Source organism: Pleuronectes platessa, chromosome 5 (genome assembly GCF_947347685.1).
Source record: "Pleuronectes platessa chromosome 5, fPlePla1.1, whole genome shotgun sequence".
In the NCBI taxonomy this organism is placed as follows: Eukaryota; Metazoa; Chordata; class Actinopteri; order Pleuronectiformes; family Pleuronectidae; genus Pleuronectes; species Pleuronectes platessa.
In genome coordinates this window covers 21,420,262-21,446,674 of record NC_070630.1, presented here as the reverse complement: position 1 = coordinate 21,446,674, position 26,413 = coordinate 21,420,262, and the positions used below count along the sequence as shown (strand labels likewise).

At 40.1% G+C, this 26,413-nt stretch overlaps 1 protein-coding gene across 1 annotated transcript; it reads right to left on the bottom strand.

Annotated features, from left to right (window-relative positions):
• Window positions 1-7,470: 7,470 nt before the first annotated feature.
• zgc:113279 (uncharacterized protein LOC553749 homolog) lies at window positions 7,471-20,674 on the bottom strand. Its single transcript, XM_053422126.1, has 11 exons — window positions 20,509-20,674; window positions 19,705-19,826; window positions 17,402-17,426; window positions 17,169-17,215; window positions 16,867-17,011; window positions 16,450-16,756; window positions 16,027-16,132; window positions 15,321-15,467; window positions 13,009-13,069; window positions 12,403-12,590; window positions 7,471-9,699 (listed from the first exon to the last, which is right to left on the bottom strand). Exons 1-11 carry the CDS (start codon window positions 20,672-20,674, stop codon window positions 9,667-9,669), a joined length of 1,347 nt encoding a protein of 448 aa, XP_053278101.1. The 3' UTR covers window positions 7,471-9,666.
• Between the last annotated feature and the right edge of the window lie 5,739 nt (window positions 20,675-26,413).

The following is a 26,413-nucleotide window of genomic DNA, read 5'->3' as shown; positions in this document are numbered from 1 at the left end:
GGACCTTCAGCTATGTCTTTGCGTCACAGAATGTAACCAATGTTGTCCATCTCCAGTCGGCTGCTCCTATCAACGACTTCGGGCCCCAAAGGCCACCAGAATGCAGCGAACAACATGGATACAACGCCAAATTCCAACAATTCCCTGATATTTGAGCCACCAACGTGTGTGGCTGTGTGCGCGGCAAAATGTTGGTCACCCCCGACAAAATCTCACTCCAAGGTTTTTTGAAAAGTTGGCAGCTCTGCCATTCTTTTAGGTGCTTCTGGTTTGGAGACGGAGAGCATGCAGAGATGATTTATAATGAAATGTGCTATGAAACCACTTAAGCGCATTGATATCATATGATAACATTTGAACCCTTACATAATGTTTATATTTCAACGGCTTCACAGTGTAAGAATTCTCTGATAATACGTTTCTAGACTGAATTCTGAACTACAGATCTATTTAGAATGTAAAACAGCCTACCTGACAATAATAAATAGATGATTTATCCTTAATACATCTTTCAGAGAGCAGGGAAAGTGTAATTTTTAGGTATTCCACCAATCTACCATCACACAATATCATGTCCTGTTTTATCAAAGACATGAAAACATAACAGCCATTATGATTCTAATATAGAAGGTCTGTAATCAGAGTTTTCCTCCATGTTTACACATCTTCCTCCGAGCCACTATCTGCTTCCTCATCTTCCTCAAGGGCCTCTTGTACACTTTGTCTGGCTGCCATAACCTCGGCCACTGAAGTGGCAGCTCACTCACCTTTATATTCTTGTGACCCCCCCTCAACCCACTTTGGATCTTTGATTTTATCTCAGCTAGCTCAGAATAAATTCGAAATTTGTTTATTTTTAGATTATTTTGCTAGATAGCTTGTGCTTGCAGGTGCAGATCTCCTGTCTGTGTCAAGGCCCTCTCTGACCTCTGTATGTCTTCTGTTCCTTATGTGCTGTGGGAAAATGTGGTGGGAAGACAGACACACTAGGTCCCCCTTGAACCACTGTTCAATTAAAAAGTACATACAGACATGACATGTACAGTTTCACATTTTCAAGATATCCTAAAACCACCATTTTCCTTGATTTGACCCACACTGGTTGATAAAATCCATATAAAATCCATTTCAATAGATACGGATCAAATCTTGACCCTACAGTTGTAGCATTTATACGAAAGTATAACATTTTAAAATATTTTACGAAAGGTCATCAAATTTCAGGCTATAAGGCCAAACAGGTCAAATTTCTAGCATGTTTACATTCATAAGGTTCGAGATACATGGTATAAAACTGTTTATTTTCTTCAGCAGATGGAGTTTGCTGATTTTCCTTGAATTGTAGGTGTTAACCTTTTTCAAGCCATTTTGGATGACTTGTCCTCTCTCTAGTCCATTTGTGTTTGGTTGTCATTTTTTGTCCTTTTCTTTAACTTTAAAATTAGATTGTCTTATTTAATCTGCTCTCGTTGATTTTAGATCTTGAATTGTTTAATTATTTGTATTTTTTTAATGGCTGTTTTGAAAGGTGCTATATCAATAAAATGATCATTAGGTTCACCTCCAGGTCTTTTTTTGCCATCCATAATTTCAATTTTTTCTGTGCATTGCATTGTGGTCGATCCACTATCAGCACACTGTAAAAGCAAGAATGTATATGCAGTGTGTACACTGATGTCTTTAAATGTACTTAGATTCTAGTGAGACCGCAGACAACAGTTGTGCGTGGAATTGGTATTTAATACTACCAATACTAAAATAAACAACTACTGTGTGCGAGTGGTCATCCAGGCGAAAGAAACAACGGGGTAAGAAGAATGCAACGCAGGATTAATTTAAAGTTGGGGGGATGGGGGTGAGGTGGGTATGCGGCGAGAGAGGCGAGAGAGTGATGCAAGAAGAGGAGAAGTGGAGGGGGGGGGGGGGGAGCGGGTGGAGGGACCGCAGCGAGCATTCGGCGTCGGTGGAGAGAGGACGAGCTGCGTTGCAGAATGGCCTGCAGCTCAGTTTGAGGCTGTGTGTAAACCAGCGTGCAGCTTTTAAATTCATTATGAGCAGATGTATGCAGCTATTGGAGGAGCTGTGAGGGTGGGTGGGGGGGGTAAAGTTGGTGGGGGTGAATTGGGGGGCTCTCATGCGACTGAAGACCAGACCAGGGGTACAACTCTTTCATTTCTACCATTAGCGTATGTCATTTTACAAGTGTTAATTAGTCCCTGGACTCCCCTTTTCTCTCCCTGTCGATTAAACTACAGGATTAAATCAAAAGTAGACATTTGCCCACAAATGGAACCTCCTATGAGATCTTTAGACGTCTTTTGGGCCAAGATGAGGGCTGGCGAGATGCTGAGAGGGTTTATCTTCTTGGGAGCAAGAACACACTTCGTAATTTTATGGAAATCACGCCATTAGATTTGAATGTTTCTTCTCTGATGCTGGAGAAAGAAGGTTTGTTTTATCCTCTGCATAGCATGAATATTTCAAATCAGAGTTCACGGAATCTTTCCGTCATTGTTTGAGGAACCTGCATCTGTATCACACCTGCATCATTAGAAAACATTCACCTGCGTGAAACACTTATATTTGCAAACTCTTCAGGTATCTAACTCTGGGCAACAGCTTTAAACTGACAGCAGCTTACACCCACACACGTTTGCATGCTGGTTGGAAAGCTGCACAGTGACTCTCAGATCAGTTAAGTAGGACTAGATGTTAATTTCCTTTAATTGCACATGTGAGACATTCTGTTGGATGATATGAGTCTGGGGTCTCCCTCAAAGGCACTTGGACATTGTGTGCGGACCAATATTATATGGCTGCTCACAGCCCTAAAGCAACTCTTTGCCACTGTGTCTTTATTGTGGGCTATTGAAAAGTAACTTATATATATTTCTCTTATTCTTGAACTTTAAAGCTTCTACATGACATAATAGAAAATACCAACGCTTACTGTTCAAATTTTGTTATTGAATTATGATTTTTTTAGATGCTACATTCAATGCTATTTCATTAATAATGTGTTTTCCTTCCAACTAACCAGAGCTTCATGTATTCACACTGGTTTGTTGAGGCAATAACTATTCTCCCTCCGGTGAACAAACATTCTTTAAGTATTTGAACATGCAGGTGCATGACGCATGCAAATTCTTTCAGGTTGATTTTGTTTTCTGAATTAAAACTTCTTTCCGGGGCACCGCCATTTGCTCCTTTGTGACTTAGACCAGAGAAATGTAGCCCTCCTGCTTGTAATGGCGTTTAATTACTCCTTTATCTTTTGTTCATTGTACTGTGGTTACCTTGAAATTGTTGACAATTGAGGATTTTCTGAAGAAGCTGAGATATGTAAGGTCTTGTTTCCCTGTAAACCCGTGAGTCACATGTCACTTACACTCACTTAGTTTGCCAAATGCTCTTGTTACTCATATTTTAAGTTGGCACCAAGAACAAAACTGTTCATAGCTGGCAGTCCTCCACGCACGGCAACCCTGCAGGCCCAGACACATGAAGGCAACAATCGTAAAATTAAGAGACACATGACACGATGCCAGTTTGAGGAGGGTGCTGTGTGACTGTCTTAAGGTCATAATGGTAAAGGTCTTTGTTGATATGACTGAAAATCCCATATAACAGGGCAGCAGTTTTAATATACATTTGTATATGTCTGTGTATGGCTCCGCTTTCCCTGCTAATGCTAGCGATAACTTTAAGCACAACAACAAGAACAGTGGCGGATACACCGTATCTAAATGAGTGTTGCTCGTGGCTTTGCATTTCTGTTTTTTGAGCATACACACACATCCAAACAAAACTGGTTCAGCATATTTGTGCTGCTCGTCCCCATAGCTACAGACGGCAATCAATCCTCAGAAATGTTTGCGGTGATTAACATTATTTGTTTCCATGAATGCTATTCAGTAGTTGCATAAGACGCAGTTCTACTACTTCCGTTTTTTAAGATAGTGTGCACAGCCATTTCTGGCTCAGGACGCCGGTCAGTGACAACACAAAACACAAAATGACTTTCTAAACTCTGTGTCTCCAGGAGCTACCAAAGATCAGAATTCTACCATTGCCAACGTTATGCTACTGCTATCCAAGTCAACCGGGCACACTCAGCCACTCACCCAGCGACCTCCTGTCATGCGCATTAAGCTAAAATATTAACGTTGTTGTTTTTTTATCAGGGATTTAAGTGAGTGCCGTCATGTCGAAGACAGTTTCTAAGCCTCTAAAAACAGGAAAAGTGAGTTGAGAACAGTGTGGAAATGAGAACCAGTAAGCTGATTACTAGTGCACAAGATGTGTCAACGCTTCTTGATGTAACTTTAATAATCATTGCTATTCAAACCTCTTTACTGATAGTATTTCTTTCATGTTCACTTTGGTGTGATCAGAGTAAAGAGAGCGAGAGAGAAGGAGAGAACGAGGATGCGGTCAGGACAAGGAGAGCAGGTGACATGGAGGTAGGTGAGAAAGGTTTGTGTTGATGATTATAACCAAATAAGGACATCATACCAGTGTAATCCGAATGTGGAGACTTGGCCTACATGTATTTGTTTCTTAAATTGTTTTTGTAGTCCGTAGTTTGCTAATAACAGACAATACACAATTATATCTTCTAGTGAAGCCCAACAACCCTACAAACCTGTCCCGTTAAGTTGTGCGTTTGCTGTCGGGGCTCCTTTACTCTGGAACGACGCTGTCAAGGCAATAAAATATTTTAACGCAATTAATCGCATAATTGTCCATAGTTAACTCGCGATGAATCAAACAAAATTATCATATGCTTGCTTCATACTAAATTTATATTTATAATTTTTTGCAACAATCCAAAACAAAGACAAATACTGTCTAATATTTGGCTTTGAAGCTGAACTTGCCATACAAAAGACCCTTTTCTTTATCCATTGGAGGCTTGTTTCTGCTTGCCATCCACAACTTTCCTGCTCCACCGCTTCCTGATTGCACAAACTATGGGCTGGGCCGAGGGTCATAATCACAGAACCTGCGCGCATTAATCTCCTGTCAAAAAAATAGTTGCGTTAAGATGCAGGGCATTGCTTGTTTACTTGCTATTCTTTTTTGTCATTAGTCTTTTTTGTCAGGGATTACTTTTTCACCTTCTGTAAAAAACAAAGGAAACATACATTTCGACTGTTAATTTCTCTGTTATGTGATTGGTTTCCCAATAAACATATTTGAAACAAAAAAATTGTGGCGTTAAAAGGAATTTACATTAACTCTTTATTGTAGTGCTAACTTTGACAGCCCTTTTTTTAACCCTAACCCTAGTTATGTAATTGTATTTTTTTAAATATAAAAAAAGGTATATATAATAAAGTTACAAAAAATACACAAACAAGCATCTGACTTACAATACAGTATTAAACATTGTTTTAAATAACAAAATACATAAAAAATGTATCTTGTGTGTTCATGACTACGGCCGGGCGATATAACATCTTAATGTTACAAAGACCAAACTTGGTGGTGAAGTGGGTCCTTCTGTCTCACAGGACAAGTTGCTCCTGAAAAGTTTGAAATGCCTCCATTGTCCTAATGGCTTGTTTTCCTTACAGCGTCTTCATTACCAGGTAACATGTAACATGGCTGGTGGCATTTTTTTTTATGATAATGTTCACTTAGTAGTCAGTCAAACATATAGTTTTACTTGTAAACTTATTGGATTTATATTTTCTGCCATTAGTTTAAACTGTTAATCTGTAAACTGTTTCCTGTTTCAACAGGAACCTCGAATCATATATGTTGTTGTGAATTAAGCAGGGGCCAGTGTTTCCATTGGCTTCGTCAAAACTTTTGTAGTCTTCAATCATATGTAATTCTTTAGAAAAATACACCAAACTTCTTTTTGTTTTAAGATTTGCTTTATTGAACTTTTCTAAATGAATTGTTAACATCATGCATGAAGTGTCATATTGACATTGTCAGCTTCTGTAATACGGAACAGTCCAGTACAAATAGAAACCCAAATCCCTTAACCATCTGTTTACATTAAACACAAACACAGATATGTAACATTTCATTTCTTACTAAGAGCTATATGAAGGGACATCCGTGTGGGAAAAATATAGTTTAACATTATAATCAAAGTTGCATGTTGCCATAAATCATGTCCTCATCAGTTTCAGACTGTAGACTCGCTGAGAGAAAAATTGGAACGATTATCGGGGAAAAAATCTTGAAATTTGCCCACTCAAACCACCTTATTCTGCATAGAATTGCTGTGGAATTGTGGAAACCTGTGAAATTATGAGTACGTTATTTGATCCCAGACTCTGAGGGATTGGAGTCTGGGTGAGTCTCTTTAAGCACATCAAACATAGTTGGTCTGTTCAATGCGATCTCTTTGTAATTACTAATGTAATATCTTCGCACTTTCATACACTGCCCTCAAATGATTTGGAGCCCCCATGGACTAATCTCCCACTCTGAGAAAAAAAATACTAATATACTACATTAGTGTAAATGAGAATACTGTAAATACCTCTTGTTCAATAAAAAAATACTGTCACCATTTAATGTCTCTTTAATCAGTAACTAAAAATATTGATTAGTCTTAAAAATAATTGTATGAATATCATCAGTCGTAACAAACACACAAAACACAGAAGATAATTCAAAAATACACAACAAATATTACAGAAGTATGAGTATACATAACTTTGACCACTCACTGGAAAATGAATCCCATTGTCTTCTATTGACCAAAAATAAAAACAGTAGAGAAAAATACCTCATACCAGCATCCTTGTTTGAGCCACTAGCAAACAAACTACTATTCATTTGTGAATAAAAAACTTTTCCAATATATATTTGAAAGAAAATTAGTGACTGCATGGATCACATGGCCTAAACTGATCTGAGGCAAAATCAAGTGCCCCAGCTCCCATGAATACCTCAGTTATGATACAATGTACACTAGTGACAGTTTTTGGAAAGCATTTTTTTACTTGATCTTCACACCCCACTTTCAGTGTTAAGCTAATTTGGCTAAATTTACCACTTTTCTATAGAACACAAAGATCAAAGTTGCATGTTGCCATAAATCATGTCCTCATCAGTTTTAGACTGTAGACTCGCTGAGAGAAAAATTGGAACGATTATCGGGGAAAAAATCTTGAAATTTGCCCACTCAAACCACCTTATTCTGCATAGAATTGCTGTGGAATTGTGGAAACCTGTGAAATTATGAGTACGTTATTTGATCCCAGACTCTGAGGGATTGGAGTCTGGGTGAGTCTCTTTAAGCACATCAAACATAGTTGGTCTGTTCAATGCGATCTCTTTGTAATTACTAATGTAATATCTTCGCACTTTCATACACTGCCCTCAAATGATTTGGAGCCCCCATGGACTAATCTCCCACTCTGAGAAAAAAAATACTAATATACTACATTAGTGTAAATGAGAATACTGTAAATACCTCTTGTTCAATAAAAAAATACTGTCACCATTTAATGTCTCTTTAATCAGTAACTAAAAATATTGATTAGTCTTAAAAATAATTGTATGAATATCATCAGTCGTAACAAACACACAAAACACAGAAGATAATTCAAAAATACACAACAAATATTACAGAAGTATGAGTATACATAACTTTGACCACTCACTGGAAAATGAATCCCATTGTCTTCTATTGACCAAAAATAAAAACAGTAGAGAAAAATACCTCATACCAGCATCCTTGTTTGAGCCACTAGCAAACAAACTACTATTCATTTGTGAATAAAAAACTTTTCCAATATATATTTGAAAGAAAATTAGTGACTGCATGGATCACATGGCCTAAACTGATCTGAGGCAAAATCAAGTGCCCCAGCTCCCATGAATACCTCAGTTATGATACAATGTACACTAGTGACAGTTTTTGGAAAGCATTTTTTACTTGATCTTCACACCCCACTTTCAGTGTTAAGCTAATTTGGCTAAATTTACCACTTTTCTATAGAACACAAAGAGATTAACTGATGCTCTCCTCTCACCCTCAGTAAGAAGGCACAACACAAACTGTCCTTTTAACACAATAACATATTTTACAGACAACAGTGTCTCTGTAGACAAACTTAGCTATTTACTTACTGAGCACTTCATTAGCAACACCATACAAATAGTTAGTCTACACCCACCAATGTCAATTTGCTCTCAGACATCCTCAGCTGAATCGCTGATTGGACAAGACGCTTGAATCTTTCCTCTGATGTTGTTTATGTTTTCACCCCTGTCTGTTTGTTGGTTTGTGAACATTACACAACAACCACTGGATGGATTACCGAGGAATCACGGATTTGGTACTGGTCAGAAAAGAACCCATTAATTTGGGGCTCGAAGCAGTAGAATAATTTATATCGAAATATTTGTAATATTTGTAATGTTTGCAAACTGTGACATTTATTTAGTAATACTCGCAAACAGCCACTTGAAAAATAATGATAATTTTAGAATGGAGACACACTCTGGCCAAACCGTCTGATCCATGTGACCGAAAGCACTGGCCCATAGACTACTTAGTTGACTAAAAACGCAATATCATAGTTGTCTCACCCTAAAGTCTGTAGGCCTGTATATAATCTGCGTTAGAAATAAAGTGACAATGTGCAAATACTACTGGCACATCTTTGGCTTACATGTCACAGTTTACAACACACAACGTTTATCCCTCTGGAAGTTGTCCTTTAAAGAAAATAAATTACGTGTTTACCTACTTCTGATAGGGACTGGTACTGAAACCAGTTCAGCACCAACAACTGTGTCAGAGTCATTGACATCACACTTGTTCCACATTTTTAATTGATATAAACATTAAAAGGAAGTTTCTGACCTACTCCTTTGTGGTTTTGTACAATGTGCTCCAGCAACAGGGTTGACAGGATTGACGGAGTGGATTATTGCAGGTGTTTCCCAGAAAGTGCTCAGTGAGTGTATCCTAAGTGGCAAACTATATTCACTCCCCATCACCTTACAATACTTAGTAAAAGTGTCATATCCTCAAGAACATTAGGTAAAATCAATGGCTGTAAAGCTCTTTCACTAAGCTGGGTCCCAGTGGGGAGGGTTAGTTTGTATAAGAGAATAACAAATCTATTGCCGGATTCTTGACAAAAGACAGAATCAAGGATTTTTGGATCATATACAGCAACAAACTGTGGCGCTGCTGCTTAAATACAAGCCAAGCTTAAACTATGTCCATAAAGAAAACATGACTGTCCCTCCCTACCATAAAATATGGTATTTAGGGGCCAGGCTTCTAAAACATGCCTGGACCCATAAAACCAGTGTGAAGAAATCCCAAAATGTAAATTTACTCTCATGTAACATTTAAAAAATATTCTCATAGGATTTTACATATGAATCTCACTGAAAACAACTTGTTACTCAAATGTAACAAACAATGGAAGTTTCGCAGAAACCAGCCAATGGGCACCTGACGTTTCTGTGCATGTAACCATAAACACCTGATTGCAAGTCAGGCATTTTTACACCACACAAAACATCAGATGCTTTACATTACAGGCCTGAACTCATTCTCAGAGTGAAAAGAACCCCAATAATTGAGGTCTCTCCATGATAAATTCAGGCCTGAACCAAATCAGAACATTACCGTTGGGTCTCCAAAGTGCCCTGCCAGGCGGGGGGGCCAGAGGCTCAACCAATTCTAGGTTGCATGCTCCAGCTTCCCTGAGAAAGAGAGAGAGAAAAAAAATGAATGAACAAAAAATATTGTTTCTATTGCTATAGCATTTGTTTCTGGATCAGTTCAGTAACAAGTTCAGTTTATAATTCATCTTGTGAGGCTCAGTTCTTTGTTGTCTCTTCAACTCAGACTCACTTCGAAATTAATGCCAATACTAGCAGGCTAATCACGAAATGCTAAAAATGAGTCTAAAGGAATAACTGATACTGGTATTACATGTTTTGAACAAATTCAAATGTTGACATCAGCGTTCATTGTCTGGGGATCAAATGTGTCTCATGTCATGGTAACCTATTCTCATTAAGACTTTTGACTCAGGAACAAAGTGTTCCATTGCATGAGAGACAGAAGGTAAAACAAAGTTGAGCAAAATGTCTATGCCGTTCAACCAGCCTGTGAGTCAACATAACTCTCCTACAAAGAATATGTCAACCACGGCCTACGCAAATTTCTCTGCATGACACAAGCATAACAGAGTATTTAACAGTACCTTACAATAACATACTCCACAACAGCTTCAGAGACAAATGGATGTAGCCGCAGGGCAATTCATACAAAAAAGGACCCAACCGTCCTACAGGGCGCTCCCTTCCAGTTGTTTGATTGCAACACACGGTCTGCTTTCCGACATGCACTGGAATCTGCAGTTCCTCCTGATTTTTACTAGAGGAGGTGCATGTGAGAACGCAAATGTCTGAGTGAGACTCTCTCTCAGATAAAGTTCATCCAAATCAGGGAGAAGTCCATGTCTAAACACAGGGGATCCCCCACTGGATTCACTGCGAGCGACTAAGGGGGTTGATGGTGCTTCTAACAGGCAGAAATGAAAAACCCCAAAGAAAACCCAGTGTCACTACAGAGGAAAATGCAGCTAAACTGGAGGAGTTGTGAGGACGAATGGTCTTTTGTCAAGTTTGTGACCAACAAGCAGCTTTAACAAGACTGCCAAGTTGTAAGGGAGCTGATAGCTGTGGAACCAGTGGAATTGTTCCATGGTGTCAATTTGTCACAAAGAACAGCTGCAGAATGACTAACTGATATGAAATGAAGTGGAAAAAACACTTGAGGACACCACAAGAAATGCACATTTTTGTACAACAACAGTTTTTCTGGCTTGTAATGACACAAAAGAAATCACAAAAAGCACCAACAAGACATATTCAGCTGAGTTTGATGTAAGGTAGGACTCCAGACTAGCTTTTTACATTGGTTGCACCAGCATCTAATTTAGGTGCACCTTTTGGCACTGCAATAATACACCTATTATACCTTGTCTGGACAGTTCCCGACTAGGGCTGGGTATCGCCACTGATTTCCTAAATCGATTTGATTCTGATTCACTTATGCTCCATTCAATTTCATATATATATATATATATATATATATATATATATATATATATACACATCATATTTTATAATACTAATATATTTGTATTAGTGGTCTGTCCGGGAAACCCTGTACTCCCTCCTCTCTGCTTCACTGAGACGAGGGAGTGACACGACTCAGTAAAATACAGAGCCAGACCAGCTTAATGTGAGGTGCACTGGTGCGGCCTCTGGAGCCCTGCAAGGAAGGAATTCCTGTTTTTGGAAGCCATGCATGCTGCAAGTGCAAAATGGGAAGGCTATGACATCTGAATATGCTGGTGACTTTTCAATAGTCCTTCAGGCTTAAGTTGAAAAGTACACATAAACCCTCACCCATATTTGTTGAAAACCAACATCACAACATTGTTAAGCTGCAAAGCAAACAATGAGTGGATGACTGGAGTTCTATTTAACTTCATGTACATCCTATGATCTCCCATTCTGTGGAGACATTGAAGTCTGCATCTTTGTTTGTTCTTTGGCAAAGTCTGAAGATCGACTGACCCAAACCAGGAAAATGAGCGGCGAGGAGCATCGCCATTACTACCATCTGACATCAGCCTCATAAAAGAAGCAGTTCCAGCCATCACATTAGAGAGATTAGTGTAAAATAAGGATATTACAGAAATGGAAATGACCCTTAATAGGAAAAAGCTCTTTGCCACTTCGCTACACTATAACAACCACAAGGGGGCAGGGAGGAACCTGACCTACATGCATATCTCTGTAAATACACACTAGTTACATTATTTTCAAGTGCATGTTGAATCATTGTTTGTTCATACACTTCACTATCCAGCTTTGCTCAGCCATAAAGCTGAACTACAAATAGGAGACAACTGGGCTTGCTGTCATCAACACTGTTTAAGCTGTTTGAATGTCCTCTGCCTACAAATGTCAGTTGGCTGTGAGCAAGGAGAAAAACAGTGCACGAGAGTGATGGTACAGCAGTCGGGTAGTGGTTACTGCTTCTGCAAAAAAGTGTTTCTCTTGAAAACAAACGAGGGGGCTCCTTGATAGCTTGCTTGGTGTAAAATGTTCTACATATCAAAATTGAATGATTACAGCTTTGGGTTTGCGTCCAGCCCCAGGCCCTTAGCACCCCCCCCCCCTTCTCTTCGTAGAGAGAAACCTGTACTGTCATGTTTCTCTCTACTGTCACTGCCTAAAAAACAGCAGAAATGCCCCAGAAATGTAAAAAAAAATATTAACAGATGTCCTTGAAATGTAATTTTAAAACATACAACCGGAAAACAATATGTCCTATGGTAAAGGGACCTAGTTTCCCTTCGTTACAAACATGAAAAAAGGCCAAACCTTAGCTCTCATAGGGTGATGCACCATGGTGTGAAGGTAGCTGTCCATGTGCAGCAGACACTCCAGGGTCTCCATCATCTGCTCTTGGCGGAGCGTGTGGAGTCTGGTCTGACTGGGAGATCTACTGCTCTCCAGCTCACGTACTGTGGCCTTCAGAGCCACTGAGGCACACTGAAGGACGCTCATTCCTGAGAACACAAAAGCCGTTTGGATTATTACTGGACTCAGTCTCTGTAAGTGCACCTTAATCTTTCACATTAAAATTGAGCATTCCTAAATCTAACTGTAACATGGTCAAAGAAACAAAGAAAAACATGCCAAGAGCTTGACTGAAACCAGGCTCAGATTCAACCACAAAATGTTAATATTACTACTACTGGTTTTTATATATTATTACTGTCCATTTGTTACAATAATATAAATATAAATTAAAATGCTTACCATGTTTTGATTTAGTTAAAAAGTACCATTTGAAAGCTCTTCAGTTATTTTACTGTTATTTTTTGTCTTTACATTATGCATAACTGAAGGTTTGGTACTTTGCTTCCAGTTTGGAAGAGGACTTTATCAACATTTTTTTATTATTATAATTTCAGTAGTACATACCGCAGTTATCAGTGGCTTCGATGTCAACATACACACCATTCATCATTGAGTGTTTAAGAACCTAAAAGAAAACATACACATGTGTTAAATATATTATTTCACAAAGGTTTGGTAATAGAGTATAAACCAGCTCCTGGACAAGATATAGACATTTGCAATAAACCAGTCCAGATGTGACTACAGCACAAGTCAGCACAGGACGCACTCTGAGGGACTAAAGCAGCTGTGGCTCTGCTGCTCTTGGATGAAAACAGAGGGGAGAAAATGGCCGCCCTGAGATATTTCAGTTATGTTGTTTACTGACAGAAAGTAATTGTGTCAGTGTTTCCTATGTGTCCTTTCAGCCTCACATACACATCTGTATTTATCCCTATAACAATTTTTGTTATGACAACCAGTCCGTAGCTTAAAATGAGGGGTACACAACTCTTCCTGCCCCCCCCCCTCTTTTCCATCCACCTCTCCTCTCTTCTCCATATTTCTCCGCTCACCCCAACCTGTCGAGGCAGAAGGTTTCAACCTTACTATGTAAAGTGATTGGATTGAATACCCCGCTGCAAATTGAAACTATAAAGACTAAAATGATGTGTTGTTTGATGGGAATGATAGTGATGTTTTTTTTGTGTTGCACAACGTTTAATTATGTTTCACCCAACTGGTTCAGCATGTCCTGTAGAATGAAGCTTTGAAAATGTTTGAAATTCATGTAACAAATGACTGCTGCCTTCAGATTGGCTGCAGGTAGATGGAAGTTTGCATTTCCCTGAGTGCACTTGCACGTATTGTATGTTGAAACTGACTATATACTTTTATTTATTTGATCATGAATAAATCATCTTAGTCTTTAATGAATTTATTGTTTAGTCTATAAATGATTACAAAAAAGAGACACAGGTCCTTCATAATTTTTCAGATAGAAATTTCAATGTGGAACAAGAAAAGAAGTAAACCTCACATTTTAAAGGCTGGAACATCTTTGGAAAAATAATCCAAGTAATAAAAACTAAATATTGGATCAAATAAATCGTAAATAAAGCGTCAAACTCTAGCCGTAAAGTTTTAAGTAAACATTGTTAATTAATTCAATATAGATACAACTTGTATGTGTTTACTACTAGTAAAATCTACAGGAATGATTTGAGTTACACTTCAATATGAGAGAAAATAAAACCTTTTTCATTTCCTAATGTTAGAAACAAATGCTGCAATCACAGAAGCTTTCTGGGTTATTAGGCTTCTTATATGAGGAAAACTGCAGAAGCATTATTAAATTCAGCGGACAAAAGTCAAGAATTATTCAAGAAATTAGCTTATCTAAAAAGTGAATTGGCCCTTTATCATCGCATCATCAGCTAGAATTTGGGCAATCAGGGGGGACATGATTTACTTCTGAAATAGCCTTACCAGCTACTTCACCCCTGTGTGACTTGTGGAGCTATCACTCAGGCTGTAACAACTCCAGTGTGTACAAGGGTCGACCTCCACTTAGAACTAACACTGTGCCTTCACTGCTGCAGTGAGTCTACAAGACAATAAAGTCTGTGGGGGAGTTTTCCTCTGAGGTGAAAAAACCCTTTTCTTGTCCAACAACATCTGCTTTATATCTTTGAGTTGGTCTATAAAAGTTAATACAATACTAAGAAACTTTCCTCTAGAAACATAATGACAGGTTGGCCACATCTGCTCTGTACAGTATGTTCTCAATGCACAGAAGCATCATGTACCCTTTAACACCACTCTATTGTAGGTTATCTGATATAATGCTACCACACCAGTATGAGTCATCCATCATACAGACATTCAAAACAGGTTGACTTAACACACTAAGACATACGCTGTGTGCAGCGTGTCTCAGAGAACCAGCTGAGCTTTTCACCGGCACAGACAAAATACTTTATTTACTGACGCAGATGAAACCTTCACAAATATACAGGACCTGTACCTGTTCAACCTGTTTGGTTCAGAGGCAACCACATTTGTTGCAACCAGTAACAAATGGAGTCAAGTTGCTCTTCAAAAGGGAAAATGTCCCGATGTGTAAAGAAAGGGTAAGACCATTTCCTTAATCACGAAAATATAAACGAAGAGGAAAGAGGCTGTCACACTCAATCTTTTGACCACGACACATCTTCTTTCAAACCTGACTATAATTACATTTTCAAGAAAAACTGACATGTAATCGGTGGCCTATCAGTGTCATTTTAAACCCAATGATAAGAAATTGCCTCTTGCTTTTCTCAAAATTCTATTGGTATTGTCTGAAAGACACTGTTCCAAACACATGGCAGTGGAGAGAAAAACAAGGCTCTGACCTCCAGGACTCGGATGTAGCCTTTCTCAGCGCTCAGGTGGAGGCAGGACTTTCCTGAGTTGTTGGTCTCATTGACGTTTGCCCCCAAACAGATCAAATCTGCCACCATGAGGTGATGGTTGTGATTTGCAGCATGCAGCAGCGCGGTCTGGAAAAGGAGGCCATTAACATTGAACTACATAATGTCCAATGATTAAAAATGCAGCATAAATTTGATTATGAATGTGTCTGCTTATATCTGTTAGCAAGGCACCAACAGCATTAGACATTTTAACTCTGAATTGTTATTGATGTGAATCCCCTGAAAATCTGTGTAAATTAAGCTTTACATTTTTTAAATTAAGGTTCATACACATCCTTTACACTTCAGTATGATTCTTTATTGTCCCTTCACATATTGTGTGAACTGAATGAGTATCTGTGAGACTTTACAGTTTTGGTAAAGTATAAAAAATTCTCACATATTGATTAAAGTGACATACAATGGACAAAGATTCTGTCAAAAAATAAGTTATAGAGTTTTTAAGTGATCTACATTATTATATTTTGAAGTAAATACTTTTAATTGCAGACTTAATCCATTGAGTTAACCTAATTCATCACAAATATGATTTGTACACAAAGACGATAATTTCAGCGCTGAGTGAGACAAATTTATTATCAAAGTAAAGTAAATCTGAAATGTGTTGAAGTGAAATGTACTGTACCATTCCATCAGAGTCTTTAAGGTCCAGGCTGTTGAGTACAGACATCCTTTTGGCGATGGCGTAACCCAGTGCCCTCTTTCCGACACATGATACTTTATGGAGAGACCTGGAGAGACACACACAATCCAGCATATTTAGACAGAAAGAAATTCTTATGACAAAACAGGTATTTACTGGCAAAAGGCATAATGCTTATAAGAGGTAACTTATAATGGACAGTTTACAAAAAATATCAAAATAAATGCAGAACCAGAGATACTCTTTTTTAAACTTATACATTCTTCTTTCTTGCTATAACCTTGTGCCTAAATTAACAACAATGCAACTGAGCTGCACACAGTCCGCTGGTCTGGGGTCCTTCTTCTTCTTTATAGATTGTATACTCATAAAAAAGCAGAATTCCCTGACTTGCAACAAACTTACGTTTTGCCATGTTTATCGGTGGTCAGTAGTGTTGCATCAGAGATGTCCCTCATCTGGCTCTCTTCTTTCTGCAGCTGGGCCCAGAAGAACTCAGAGCTGTTCATGTTCCAGTTGTGGTTCTGGGGATCAAGCCACTCCTCCCTTCCTACACTGTCTCTTTTCACACCTGCAATGCTGGAAGGCTGAAGGCTGGTGTGCATGAAGCCGAGAGGCGACGGGGCCTGGTAGTACTCCACTTCGCCCAGTGGGTACAACATGTAGGACTGTGGGCTGGGGAAGATTTCATCAGACTCGTCACTGTTGTACCCTGTATGTTGGAGAGAGGACATTGCATGTGAGGAGTGGTGGTAGTTGTTGCTGTTAATATATTCTTGAGGCTCATATTTAATAAATGTGGATCTGGTCTGCGTGAATTACCAGCTGGAGACTGCGCAGGGGACACCGGAGGGTTAGAGGACAGAGTGTGGGAAAGGGAGTGGTGGGTGTTGATGGCCCTAAGATCCTCTTCCAACACCTCCACGATGATTGCCAGCTCCTCCAGGCTTTTTTTGAGACATATTTTCTGTAAACAAGCAAGAGCCAAGGTAAAGCATGCAAGGGTATCTGAAGTGCTGCTCAAAACTGACATGTGATCAGCAGTGATCCCTAAACCCGCTATTTACATACATATTTGAGGAACCTCCTGGGGGGAGTTTAGATCTGTGTTTTTCAACACTAACCTTGGTGGTCTGGTGTCCTGTGCGAGTTCTGACACGTTTCTTGTCTCCTGTGGAAGAAACAGTGAAGTTTAAATCAAAGAGTAAAGCGCGTTAGCCCAGAAGTAATATTGCATTGTATAGTATTGCAGGCTATTAAAAAAGTATTCAACTGACAGAATAAAGTACATTAACTGTTAAGGAGAATTAATCTACACAACACATAATTTACTATGATACATGTGGTAAATACTGACCTTTGACTGTTTTGCCGAACGCCTCCTGCATTCGTGTGAAGCAAAAAGAAAAGAAAAAGTTATATTAATGCAGTCAAACACAAACATTTATTTAGATATTGTATGGCTGGACAGCGCAGGTTTATATCTGTATAGATCTAATGTTTAAAAGACTTAAAACTGAAAACTCTTTGAGGTCTGGGATCAGTGGTTCGATCAACCTCCTGCAGCACATATCTGTGGGTTTTATGTCGAACCTGCTTTATGTCTACCGGCTTCTTCTATGTTACGTGTAGAAAAAGACCATATGAGGAACATCAAGTGCAATTTGACAAGAGATTTTTTCAAGCTACCGCCATGAGACTTGGCTTGGCTTTTCACCTCACTCTCCTCTATGGCTCTCTCCCTCACACAGCCAAAAGAAAAAAAGCACATGTCCTGTACTTCTGTCACACACACTCGCCCTCCAATCCAAAACTATAACCTGTTAAGGGAGCAGAGGGGAGACATGTTTGTCGGGAGGGAACAGGGCAGATGAAATAAGCGCCAAAGTGAGTTTCTAATTCATACTTTATAGAGCGTTCAGAAAGAATAATAGAAGCTGAGGGTGGCTGAAGAGAACAGCGGCAAATCCATCGCCTGGCAGTCATTTGTGTATCGCAAGGAAGATGCCAAACAAACAATGGTTGTGCACCAAGTCACTGCAGCAGTTTCACAAATGTGTCTGACCATTTGAAATAGTACTAGCAATGAAGAACGCCACATCTCCCTTCATACAAGAATGAAGATTCTACTTGTCCCTGCAACGACTTGTCCCTGTTGTAGTCTGCACTACGACTTAAATACGACTTTAAATTCATTAGTGGTTTCTGTTGGAACAATTTTAACCTTGCATCACAAACCACTTCGATTTAACAAAACAGTATTTATTCAAACCAGGCAAATACACATTGGCTTTACCAGCAGTTAAATGGGAAGAAATAATGGTGTGATGCTGGCCTACATACTGTAGCCTAGTTCTATAAAGCTGCAGCCCAACAAAGACGCTTAACAAAACAGAGCTCAAAGCAACAAAAAGAAACCCTGAACAAGACGTTTCAAGCTCTGTGGCAACCCACACTGCAGACCAATAGCGAACACATCACAGGGGAGTGGGCGTGTTTATGGTATGAATATGTGTGTAGGCTTTGTTTATATATCACTTATGTTTTTATGAGAAAAGGGTTATCGTATTTTAATGAATGTTGTTCAGGGTGGCACAAAATACAGAGAGTAATAAAGGGTTAGGGCACCAAACCAAATCCATTAAATTTACTTTAAGGGTTGGTAAACCTGGAAAGGTTAGCAGGAGCAGGCTACACTTTGATGAACACGTTGCTTTGCAGTTGAAGGTTTTGAGTGTTGTGGACGTGTGAATATTGGATGCACTAAATTTCCATAACTCATTCGCTAAGTTCTGGCTACCGTCTGTGCTTCACCGCTGTATGTGTCCAGTTGAAGACTCGGTGAGAGCAGGGACAGGGTGCAAACAGGCAGGTAGGTTAGTAACAGACGTTTCATTCAGTCTGGTATTATACGGTAGTCTAATACGGTCTTGTTTATCAAAATCCTGCGAAGGCCACAGACACCAGATTTATTTATTTGTTTTAAGATGACATTTTATATTTATGGACATTAAGAGGATCTCAAAAAATAAGATTGAAAAAAAAAGAAGCAACTTACCAGCCCTACCTTTAAGTTACAGTGGACTGTAATTATATAATTTTTTCTATTGCTGCAATAATCTAAACAAACTAAGAAAAACCCAAACTGCTTCTAATATTTCCATTATTTGGACTATTTTATTTGGTGAAGGAAGATGCGCACAGCAAACATTGTTTTTACGAGAAAGGTCTTGTGCTTTTTTGAGGAGCCATGATAGTATGCAAGTAAACATATGCAGGTTTTTGCAATGTGGCTGAAAGCACTAAAATGTTGACTCATGTCACTGCTGCAAGCTAAGGTACAAACTGGTAAAGGCGATTCAAAGCAGCTCATCTGGTCGTTGGTGCTCCTGCAAGTGTTGGAGCTGCTGTGTGAGCTGTTACGGTGGGTAAATGCTGCTTTTGTTCAACATATTTTGGTACTTTTTTGCAGCCCCGATTGCAGCACACTCGTTCATTGACTAATATTCTGTCTCTGGGATTTGACCAAATATTATGCCGGTTTGTAAATATCTACCGTGACCCAGCCCTAGTGATTATGTTTATCTTTTGAATTCCCATCGTGAGATATTTACAATTATAACCTCTTATTTTTGGAAACTAATCAGAGAAAAATGTCACCTGAAAATGTTGAGGTTCCCAGCCTTGGGCTAGACGCTTTTTCCTCAGAAGATCCCTCACTGGGCACTTGACACGAACTCCGAGGTAGACCTTCTCACTGTCACATGTGGGATGTCTTACACCTGCAGAGGAAACAACACACAGTGAGCCACAGTGGGAGCAGATACACAACGGCGACGCAGTAACACAATCAGGAGTTTCGGTACACATACAGAGACATGTAGACAAATTCCACAGAGATGACAGCAACAGTTATCTTGCTGACAGAAAGATCAGTATGAACATGAAATACAAAAAATTCCCCTGGTTTTTACTATTTAAGTAAACAAAGTAAATTAATATAGACTGAACATTATCCAACTGCTGTTACAAAGCATTATTCTATCAGTATCACACATACAAAAACAAGGTTGACAAAAATATTTAATTTATTTTAAACCATGGCCTGTTTTTAAATACGTAAGAACAAATGTTTATATCATGAAATACCTCAGTAACTTTTTCCACGGAGGCGGTAAGAACATTACTTTCAAATAATTACCGAGCTGACGGAAAAAAAAGAGGTACTTATCTCATTCGTATTTTCCTATTTTATGCAACCTAATCCATTATTATTTATATGTAAATGTACATTTCTCCCACTACTTACACAGTGTGGTTATTTCAGTGTTTTGTTAGCTACCCCAAGCTAACAAAACAATCAAGCTAGCGGGCGAAAGACAAACATCGAAACGTGTCTTCTGACGATCTGCGGACAATAACACTGCTTAACTCCATATTTGTTAGAAGAACAACAACTCATACCCTTTTTCCTCCAAAGGTCATCCTGGAGGGTGAAGCCCGGGAAAAGCGTGTCCGGCTCGGCCAAGCCCGCCGCGGTTTCCCCGGGACGAGGAGAGAGCCCCGGGGCGACGTCAGCCGTCTCGTCACCGCTGTCGCTGCTGTCCCTTCTTTTGTATTTTCCTCTCATTTTGAACAACTAAAGCGAAGCTGAAAAAGAAGCGGCGGCACGGACCGTGTCTCTCTCGCTAACTCTCGGCTCTGAGGAATGACAAGTCGGAGCAGCGCCTGCCTGAGTGACTGACAGCTCTGCGTGACAACCGGGAGGGACACGCCCCCTGCCTGGGGCCTGTGCTCCACGCCCAGTTCACAGGTGAGCGGTGGAAAACAGTGAGAAGCCAGGATCACGCTTCAGTTCACATGAAATCCACTGTGACTTATTACATTGGTGTCATGTTAACATTTAAAGTACACACACTGCAATCTACATATAGTGATTTTAAGCGTCAAAATGAAAGTAATTTCTATTCAGTTCAATGATATTTGTGTAACACGAAAGTGTATTGCATTTACTGTACTTTGATTATTAAGAAAAGTTAATTCAGAAAAGCAGAGCAGGTTTACTTTTCTTTTATGAAAGTACCTAGTTTATTCTTTAATGGAAAATAATCTCGTTAATTCAGAAAAAACTTTCTGAATCATCAAGATAATTAAGTCATTGATTAAGAAAAACAGAGCAGATCCAGCTTCAGCTCCGACAGGGTACGTAGTTGTTACAATGAAAACAATTCGAGTGATAATTATGGATGGATGTTATTAATGAGAGAGGTCAAAATTCATGTAATACAACTTCTACTTATAATAATAATAATAATCTAAACACCAATTCTTGCTTTGAAAAAACGGGGTAAAGCATCGGTGCATCACATGGACGGGGGCTGTCCCATGCCTGCTCCAAACATCTATGTGTTTTCAGAAGAGACAAGTCTTCAAGAGGTTTTCGGAGCTAGAGGGGGACACTCCTAGCCTGGATGCCAGACGAATTTAGCCCCGCCCACAACATTTTTGGTCGGGCAGTTCGGTCTGGAGTCGCTCCGTTGAGGAAAAATCATGCCCGACCGGGCCAATCAGATTGTCAGGGCGGGCTTTATACGATGATTGACAGATGATCAACGGTAACGTAATCAACCACGTCATCACAGTGCCCCTGGGTTGAATTCGTTTTCAACAAACATGCCTGCCGCTGGCGAGCTGAGATGTGTAGATGCTGCCATTGAGTCTGTTTTAGAAGACATCGACAGCGCATTCAGTTTGAAAGAGGAACACAGAACGTGGAGGCGACGCCAAAGCACCGCGCTAATCCCTATCGCCCCGGCGCTTGGCTGTTCACAACGGACACTGAAGCGACTCTGAACCGCCGGGCAGCGCTAATAATATCACCCGTTGATCCAGTAGATCGCTGCACGGCTTTGTGCCAGTCACACCGGAGGCTGAAGCACCGCGCTGCGTCAAGGCTGCCTCGCGGTGCTTCAGCCTCCGGTGTGACCGGCACAAAGTTTTAACATGGGAGTGGATGGGAGCCAGCTGTTATTTAAGGCTTGGCGCTGCGCTGAAGCGTCCGGTGCGTTGCTTAGCATACGTCACATACTACGTTGCTCTGATTGGTTGTAGGTCTATCCAATTGAGCGAAGAGGAATTTTACTTCCTGGTCAGTTGAAACACGCCCCATAATCACAGCCCAATGGAGCGGTCTCAGACTCACATTCTGACTAGAATTGTGAGTCTGACAACGTCAGGCTAGGACACTCCTGCTCTGTCAATATTTGACAGCTCCTTCCAGCTGTGTAGGGATGGCAGTGTCAGACATGTTTCAGCGAACCAAGTCATTGGATCGCTGCGCAGACTTGGTGTAAACGTCTCATCAAAGTTGTATAGAAATAGCTATGGACATTTTTTCTCATATATATGCCATTAACTTTTTTCTAATTCAAGAAAATAACAATATTTACCGCCGACGGATACAGCCCCACTGACCAAGAGCACGAAAGCCCCCGCACCAGCGAAGCCGTGAGACACCGCGGACGAGGACCCCCCCCTAAAAAAAAACCATCGAGGCGTGCCGCACAACGAGCCTCCGGCGGCGTGGAGAGGAGGGCGACAGGGTGACTACTCCACCAGCCGCGGCACGTGCCTAGCGATTTAACCACAAACACCAAAATAGTAACGCAAAGTGACTTGGACAAGTAACTTTAATGTGATTACTGGTTTGGAAATAGAAACGCGTTAGATTATTCGTTACTGAAAAAAGTGGTCAGATTAGAGTAACGCGCTAATGGCATCACTGGCCAGGACTTACCAAATGGACACTACACTGTGGCAGCGAGTGGCAGAAGCTGCTTCCATTTATAATTGTTAGATAATTATAAGATCCTGGTGGGAAAGAAGCCTGGGAGCATTTCTCACTACTGACCAATGAGAAAACGGTGTTGCATGTGTAAATTGAAGGTTTCTGGTTCCGCCATAGTAAAACTGGGCTATAAAGTTATAAATATCTCATTGTGACCTGTAGCATTTCTTTTGGGTTTTCAATGTTAATAGTATAACATCACAAGGGCAACAAATAATTGAGATTAAGAGGAATTTATAGGAAACATATTCATTTAAAGCGAAAGAAAATCAATTTGGCTCAAAATGATGGGGCCAAAAAGAACAATTTCTGGTGGGACTGAGCCGGCAGTCCCGGCTATGGTCCTCCTTCCCATGGGAGATGACTCTGTAAAGTTATATCTAGGTCTCTTGTATGTTTGGTTGTCTCAAGTATTGTTGTAATGCCTTACAACAACATGATACTGTAGCTCGTTTCAAAATTTAAATAGTTTTTAGAGAATAGTGAGCTCAAAAGAGTTACAGGAAAGACCAAATTCAGAGATGAGTATTAATGTGTCATGAGCATCAAGCCATGGATAGGATTTTATAAACTTGAGCCTGTGATTTTAAGAAGATTTGCTTTTGGAAAGAAGAAGAGAAATCCAACCTGCCCACTGTGGCCTCAAACCGTGAGTGTGGTTAAACAGAGTGAGGTCTGACATTGAGCTAGGAAACATTGAGCTATGCTGTAACTACAGCACTACTGTTAAGCCTAACTACTCTTCAACCTTTGTGTAGATAAACTGAGAGAGGGGATATTATATATATATATCGACAAACATTCACTGTTTTGTGCGATAACGGTGGAATGGGTTACGGTTACATAATTTGAGGAGATAAAAGCATTCCTAACAATCCCTTATACCGCAGTCATCATTACGAATTTGTCTATTTTAACATAGAATCATTTGACTCTGGCTATTTTGGGTTTATGGCCCTCCCATAAACTGCACTCTATAACATTAGGATGAATTTAGAGCCGTTGCTTTACTTTTCCCTATATTTTCGTCTCCACCAACTCCTACGGAAAATATATGGCTCTCTGGCTGCTAAATGCTTCACAGTGTTCAGCTTTACTGTTTTGTGCCAGGCAGGTGGACTCAATGAGTTCATCAGAGCTAAGGGAGATTTGTTGGGCTGTGGAAGTTCAGTAGTGCAGGGAAACCCAAAGGGGCTATGGTTCATTCTCCAACGTCAAACAAGCAATTTAAGAATCCTCTGACTCTGTCTTATTGCCACCCCTGACTGCATGTCCCAAGGGGACAACTTTAATAAAGCACCAACTGAAAAAAGCAACCACATTCTAGTGAAGCCTGCAGGGCAAGAGATATTTGTCTTTTTAAGTAGTCAACAAACACGGTGCTGTCAAACCTCAAAATTATATGTTGCTCGCACAGGTGAGACACAAATTGGCTGAGAAAATCCTGTGAGTTCCAGAATTAAGACTGACAATGGGGTCCCAAAGAGGGAGGAATTTTGTGTGGAGGCTCCTAAAAATGGTTTAGTCTGTCTGACTGGTCCGTGTACTACTCTTAGGCTGCTGAGGTTCAGTTCATATCAAACTATTTTAGGCCTGATCTTCCTCTTGCGAACACCTGCCATGGAGAGCACCTGACAAATTAGTACCCTCTCTCTATTTGTGATGGGTTCGAAGACGCGTTTCAAGAGACTAGCTGATGCACCGCAGATGCCTGACATATATCTAGCCAGTTAACTATCTGGAGCTGTTGCGGTGTAAACATTTTTGGGGGCCCCTTAAGTGACTGGCAATGAGAGGGGAAGCAAGCTGCAGCTAACAGCTTCGGGGTAACCTGGACAACATGCATTTCCCACCCAAATGGGTGGTGTGGCCTAGGGGCAGAGTGGTCGTCCTCCAGCAAGAATGTTGGCGGTTCAATCCTCACTCTTCCCCATCCGCATGCTGAAGTGTCCTTGGGCAAGATACTGAACCCCTACCTGGCCTCTCATAGATGTCGAATGCACTACTTGTAAGTCGCTTTGGATAAAAGCGTCTGCCAAATGACATGTAAGGCAATGCAATGAAGGTGATCCTAAAGAGATTATAATCAGATTTAGAATATACCTCCCTTTCCTGATTTAACGCGGTTTAATTTAGAAATAAATGATAAAGGATATTTATCTTATCTTCCTCCCACAGTCCCCAGACATGCAGAGAATCAAAATTACCAGCATGAGTAAATGTGAATGCTTTCTTGTCTCTGTATGTCTGCCCTATATTCTATACACCCGCCACTCTCACAATGTCAACGCAGATTGGCTCCACCTCCCACCCACAGGTTAAGCTGTATAGATAATGGATGGATGGATGAAAAGATGAATAGAAGAATGATAAAATAAATCATGGTGGATGGAAAAAGGGGAAATTATGTACACATGGATTGTTAATATTGTTGCCATGACACGGTTCTTAGACATCATGAATGAGTTGACACATTTGAATATGTCTCCACTGTCCCTGATCAGTCTTTCAAGACAAACAGTTGCAATCTGATGACTTGGAAAGGGGCCAGATGCCAGTTAATTCTCCAGCTGAGTCATGTCTCTCTCCCAGAAAGCAACATCAGGGTACCAAAAAACTCAGGAAGAACTGCTTTCAAAAGGCTGGTGAGCTCAGTTAAAGACAGATGAGGAATGATTCATAAATAATATCTGCTGCTTTTAATGGATTTACAATTGACATTGCATAGCACCATCAGTGTCACAGATTAAACAGCATCAATGCTACAGTGCCATATAACATACAGTATCTCTCAACAACTAAAGCTAAACCTAACAATTTGAGAACCTTGGCCCTTGGTTTCACAAACTCTAGCAGGTCCCTCAGCGGTAGACGAGGACGTGCCACAAGGTCGAGCTTATGGAGTAGTGTTTAGTACAGGCAATGACAAGCAATCAATTTACTTTAAGGTGTCATGGACAGTTTAGTTTCAGAGTGATACTTAGGCTTTTTGGCCTGTTCAAACGAGACGATTTCATTTAGAGCGAGACCTACTCTGAGAACTATCAACATTTGTCAATCCCTGTAAGGTGGAGCATGTTTTGATATGATATGATCATTTGATGAAGTGACAACAACAGATGCATGAGTGCAGCCGTAAAATGTGCATAAGAGTTATGGCTCAAGATGCGAACGTAGGGCGTGAAGTGATTTATTGTGTAGAGCCAAGAGTTACTCCCGTTCTGCAGAGGCCCAAACCTATCATCTCATGTCAGCCTCCCAAGGCTAGGAATGTCACCTCAGGCTGTCACGCAGGTGTCTGTGAAACCCTGAGAGACATTACCAGCCTAACACACGTGAGCAAAAGGCAAGAAATGGATTTTTATGTGGTCTATGTACACAGTTAGATTGATTGAGATGAAATGCAGTCACTCTGTGCAAAAACACTGCAACAAAAGCTAATCTGACATATGGGCATGTCAGTACTATGTGTACAAATATGCATGAGACACAACATAACACCATCTGAGAAAAGTAAAAGCA

What these genes read in the sequence shown, in the direction of transcription:
- zgc:113279 (XM_053422126.1), bottom strand. Translation starts at nt 20,674, where the DNA reads ATGAGAGGAAAATACAAAAGAAGGGACAGCAGCGACAGCGGTGACGAG. An exon ending in GTTCGGCAAAACAGTCAAAG is followed by an intron (nt 17,216 to 17,401) that starts GTCAGTATTTAC and finishes TTTCTTCCACAG; the next exon opens with GAGACAAGAAACGTGTCAGA. An exon ending in TTAAAGACTCTGATGGAATG is followed by an intron (nt 15,468 to 16,026) that starts GTACAGTACATT and finishes CTCCTTTTCCAG; the next exon opens with ACCGCGCTGCTGCATGCTGC.